Source organism: Eimeria necatrix, genomic scaffold (genome assembly GCF_000499385.1).
Source record: "Eimeria necatrix Houghton genomic scaffold, Enh_scaff35, whole genome shotgun sequence".
Lineage (NCBI taxonomy): Eukaryota > Apicomplexa > Conoidasida > Eucoccidiorida > Eimeriidae > Eimeria > Eimeria necatrix.
In genome coordinates, this window is record NW_013655347.1 from 22501 (window position 1) to 27500 (window position 5000).

The following is a 5000-nucleotide window of genomic DNA, read 5'->3' on the forward strand; positions in this document are numbered from 1 at the left end:
CCCTAAACCCTAAACCCTAAACCCTAAACCCGAAAGCCTAAACCGTACAAAACCCTAAACCCTAAACCCTAAACCCTAAACCCTAAACCCTAAACCCTAAACCCTAAACCCTAAACCGCAAACCCTAAACCCTAAACCCTAAACCCTAAACCCTAAACCCTAAACCCTAAACCCTAAGCTGACCACTGCCCTAAACCCTAAACCCTAAACCCTAAACCCTAAACCCTAAACCCTAAACCCTAAACCCTAAACCCTAAATAAACCCTACCCTAAACCCTAAACCCTAAACCCTAAACCCTAAACCCTAAACCCTAAACCCTAAACCCTAAATACAAACCCTAAACCCTAAACCCTAAACCCTAAACCCTAAACCCTAAACCCTAAACCCTAAACCCTAAACCTAAACCCTAAACCCTATTCCCTAAACCCTAAACCCCAAACCCTAAACCCTAAACCCTAAACCCTACCTGCGTAGGTGAGGAAGTACTCGATGCCGCTTTTCTTGACGAGTTCCTTCAAGTGACTCATCAGTCGCGTCCCGTAGCCCTTCACTTGTTCAGCAGCAGCAACTGCCAAAAACGCTATTTCCGCAAAACGCTGCAGCAGCAGCAGCAGCAGCAGCAGCAGCAGCAACAGCAGCAGCAGCAGCAGCAGCAGCAACAGCAGCAGCAGCAGAGAATAGAAAAGGTGTATGTAGACCGCACGTGCCTCGGGAGCAGCAGCAGCAGCAGCAGCAGCAGCAGCTTTTTGGAAGACGAAGTGAAAAAGACTTTTTTTGATTCCAACTAAAGAAGATAAACCCTGGAAGAAATGAAAATCCAAAAAGACATTTGCTGCTGCTGCTCTTAGCTGCTGCAGCAGCAGCGGCAGCTGCAGCAGCAGCAAGTAAAACACAAACGAACGCCCCATGTATATGCACAAAGAAAAACCTGCGCGCAAACCCTAAACCCTAAACCCTAAACCCTAAACCCTAAACCCTAAACCCTAAACCCTAAACCCTAAACCCCTAAACCCTAAACCCTAAACCCTAAACCCTAAACCCTAAACCCTAAACCCTAAACCCTAAACCCTAAAACAAAACCCTAAACCCTAAACCCTAAACCCTAAACCCTAAACCCTAAACCCTAAACCCTAAACCCTAAACCGCAATATCCCTAAACCCTCACCAAGCCCAAACCCTAAACCCCAGGAAATACGAGATCCGCAGGGGCCCTTCAAAACCCTCAACAACACAAACCCTCATCAACCCTAAACCCTAAACCCTAAACCCTAAACCCTAAACCCTAAACCCTCGGAGCCGGTACCTGCAGGGTAGAGCTGCTGCTGGAAAAACAGCCACTGTCTGTACACCTCAGCATAAGGGCGAAAAGGCGGAAAGCCAGGTGCTGCTGCTCTGCTGCACAAGCTGCTGCTGCTGCTGCTGCTGCTGCTGCTGCTGCTGCTGCTGCTGCTGCTGCTGCTGCTGCTGCTGCTGACTGGATGGACCCTTCCAAAACGAACGTCCCCTGCGCTTTCTGCTGCTGCTGCAGCTTCCTGCTGCTGCTGCTGCCGCTGCTGGTGGCTGCTTTTCTTTGATCCCACTGCAGCAGCAGCTGCTGCTGCGCTAGCTGCTGCTGCACCTGCTGCTGCTGCAGCTTCCGTTGCTGCTGCTGCTGCTGCTGGTGGCTTCAAGTCAATGACCTCGAAAGCAGCAGCAGCAGCAAGTGCCATCTGCTCCAGCACCTGCTGCAGCTGCTGCTGCTGCTGCTGCTGCCGCTGCTGCTGTTCCTGCTGCTGCTGCTGCTGTTCCTGCTGCTGCTGCTGCTGCTGTTCCTGCTGCTGCTGCTGCTGCTGCGGGGGCCCCAGCAAAGGGGCCTCAGCCTCATCATAGAGGGAGGCCCCTTCAGGAGGGTGTACATACACCCCAGGCACAGCAGCAGCAGCTCTTGCTGCTGCTGCCTTTGCTTCCCACTCCTCCCCGCTGCTGCTGCTGCTGCTGCTGGGGAGTTATGAGTCCGTTTTCGACGAGGTGTCTGTACAGGGCGCTGCTGCTGTCAGTGCTGAGCTGCTGCAGCAGCAGCAGCAGCAGCTCCAACAGCGAAGGCCTTTCACTTGCTGCTTCCCAAGTGCCCGAAAGAGCAGCAGCAGCAGCAAAAGCAGCAGCACTTAAGGGCGGCAGCAGCGGGTAAGCAGGAGAAGGCCGGAAGGCAGCCGCCGGCTGCAGCACAGATGCAGCAACCAGGCTGCTGCTGCTGCTGCTGCTGCTGCTGCTGCTGCTGCTCTCGCTGTGGCTGCTGCTGCTGCTTGCGGCAGCAGCAGCAGCTGGAGTTGGTGCTGCTGCTGCTGCAGCAGCTGCTGCTGCTGGAGAATTTGAAGAAGCGCCTTCGCCTTGCTGCGCCGGCGGCAGCTCTTCCAGCTGCTGCTGCTGCTGCTGCTGCTGCTGCTGCTGCATTTTGGGAATGAAAATGATGCAGCTAAGAGCAGATCATGCTCCCATGGCTGACAGCAGCTGCCGTTGCTGCTGCTGCTGCAGCAGCAGCTGCTGCTGTTGCTTCTGCTGCGGCTTCTGCTGCAAATCAAGCTGCTGCTGCTTTGTTGCTGCTGCAGCAGCGCTTCAGTGGTGCCCTGCTGCGGCTACCAGTGCTGCAGCAGATGCTGCTGCTGCAGCAGCCGCAGCTGCAGGAGCCTTCGCCGGATTGCTTGCTGCCCTTGCTGCTGCTGCTGCTGCTGCTGCTGCTGCTGCAGCTCTCAGCAGACAACTTCTGCTGCTTCTGCTGCTGCTAAGAAATAATTTTGGCCCAACTGATGCACAGAGGGCAGCAGCTGGGGTGAACGTACACCCGAAACGAGGCTCTGCTGCTGCAGCAGCAGCAGCAGCAGCAGCAGCAGCAGCAGCAGCTAGGTGCTCCTGCTGCTGTTTTATTCCCTTTTTGTTTACAAAAAATAAAAACAAATTCAAAAACAAAATTAAAAACGAAAAAAAGAAACACAGCAAAAGTGCACTCAGTGTCGAGACACTCACAGAGGGGCCCCCGTGGGCCCCAAACCCTAAACCCTAAACCCTAAACCCTAAACCCTAAACCCTAAACCCTAAACCCTCCAGAAGCCCCTAAACCTAATTACGCGTTGAATCCCAAATTTTAAAAACTGAACCTTAAGCTATTGAGCTAAACCCTCGAAATACAAACCTCAAAACCCCCTAAACCCTAAACCCTAAACCCTAAACCCTAGGCGCTAAACCCTTGGCGCTAAGCACCAGACGCTAAACCCTAAACCCTAAACCCTAAAATTAACACATATTTATTTCCCCTTGCGGCCTATTTGAGCTTGAACTGCAGCCCTTCCGCGTCGCCAGATACTCTCTAGGGTTTAGGGTTTAGGGTTTAGGGTTTAGGGTTTGAAATTTTTGTAATGGCTCTTGGGGCCAAATGTTTCGGGCGATTGTTGGGGGTTTTGAAGTGGTTTAAAAATGGATTTAAATAAATGAAATAAAATAAATTTAAATGAAATAAATTAACTCAAAAATGAATTTAAATTGACTAAATAAATTCAATTTAAATAAAATAAATTAAATGTTTCTTTTAAACAAATTAAAAAATGAAAAAAAACGAAAGGCAGAGACGCAGCTGCTGCCTTTCTCTCTAGGGCTGCGTCCAGCAGCAGCAGCAGCAGCAGCAGCAGCAGCAGCAGCAGCAGCAAGGGCAGCAGCAGCAGCAGCCGCAGCAGCAGCAAGAGCATTCGCTGGCTGCTCTGAGTCAACGAAAGAAATCGCTGCACTAGTTGAAGTGTTTGCTGCTGCTGTTGCTGCTGCTGCTGTTGCTGCTGCTGCTGTTGCTGCTGCTGCTGTTGCTGCTGCTGCTGTTGCTGCTGCTGCTGTTGTTGCTGGCGTTGTTGCTGCTGTTGTTGCTGCTGTTGTTTCTGCTAATGCTGTTGCTGCTGCTTCTGCTGCTGCTGCTGCCGTTGCAGCCGTTGCTGCTGCTGCTAAATCGTTGCCCTAGCTGAAGCCTTTGCTGCTGCTGCTGCTGCTGCTGCTGCTGCTGCTGCTGCTGCTGCTGCTGGTTTGCTGCTGCAGATGGAGCTGCTGCTGCGTCCAGTCAAAAGGCTGCCCATAAAGCGGCAGCGACCGACGCAGCGCCTTCGCAGCAGCAGAAACTGAAATAAAAAACAAACAAACAAATAAATAAATAAATAAATAAATAAATAAATAAATAAATAAATAAATAAATAATAGATAAATAATAAATAAATAAATAATAAATAATAAATAAATAAATAATGAACTCTGAGGGAGTTGGTAAGAAAGAAAAGGGAAAAGGAGATAAAAGGAGACAAAAATAAATTTAAAAAATTAAAAAAAATTAAAAAAAGAAGAGAATAAAAGGCGAATTAAAAAGGATTTAAAAAAGGAATTAAAAAGAATCAAAAGGAATTAAAAAGGACTAAAAGAATTAAGGGCAATTAAAAGAACAAAGAATTAAAAGGAATTAAAAAAAGAAATAAAAAGAATTAAAAAAAGAATAAAGAAAAGATTTAAAAAGAACTAAAAAAATAAAATAAACGAAATAAAATAAAAATCAATAAATATAAACAAACAAACAAATAAAACACGTAAATATAAATGAAAGTAAATAAAAATAAATAAATAAAAGTAAATAAATAAAATAAATAAAATAAATAAAAAACAAACCCTTGAGGTCCACAAACTTTTGAATTTCCTCCGACAGCAAATTTTCATTTGCTGCTATTCCCTTCACCACTTCCCGCGCGAAGTCTTCGGGGCTGCCAGCAGCAGCAGCAGCAGCAGCAGCAGCAGCAGCAGCAGCAGCAGCAGCAGGTGCTGCTGTTGCTGCTGCTGCTGCTGCTGCTGCTGCTGCTGCTGCTGGGAAGGTCCGGGTGAAGCTGAGGTGGGCAGAAGCGTCTTCATTGAGGTGTACGCGCACCGCAGACTCTCCCTAATTAAAACAAAATAAATAAATAAATAAATAATTTAATTAATTTAATTTAATTTAATTTAATTTAAT

General features: G+C 47.9%; 2 protein-coding genes across 2 annotated transcripts in view; both read right to left on the reverse strand.

Annotated features, from left to right (window-relative positions):
- ENH_00046850 (hypothetical protein) overlaps positions 1-2431 on the reverse strand; it is a gene marked incomplete at both ends in the record, with an annotated part of 3900 nt that extends 1469 nt beyond the window's left edge. The window contains 5 exons of the mRNA XM_013585523.1: positions 184-190; positions 468-597; positions 829-929; positions 1305-1830; positions 1952-2431. Coding sequence (XP_013440977.1) covers positions 184-190; positions 468-597; positions 829-929; positions 1305-1830; positions 1952-2431 — 1244 coding nt within the window. The remainder of the gene's footprint in view (positions 1-183; positions 191-467; positions 598-828; positions 930-1304; positions 1831-1951) is intronic.
- Positions 2432-3755: 1324 nt separating this feature from the next.
- The window catches only part of ENH_00046860 (capping protein alpha-like subunit, putative), a gene marked incomplete at both ends in the record, with an annotated part of 3765 nt that continues 2520 nt past the window's right edge, over positions 3756-5000 (reverse strand). The window contains 2 exons of the mRNA XM_013585524.1: positions 3756-4063; positions 4667-4931. Coding sequence (XP_013440978.1) covers positions 3756-4063; positions 4667-4931 — 573 coding nt within the window. The remainder of the gene's footprint in view (positions 4064-4666; positions 4932-5000) is intronic.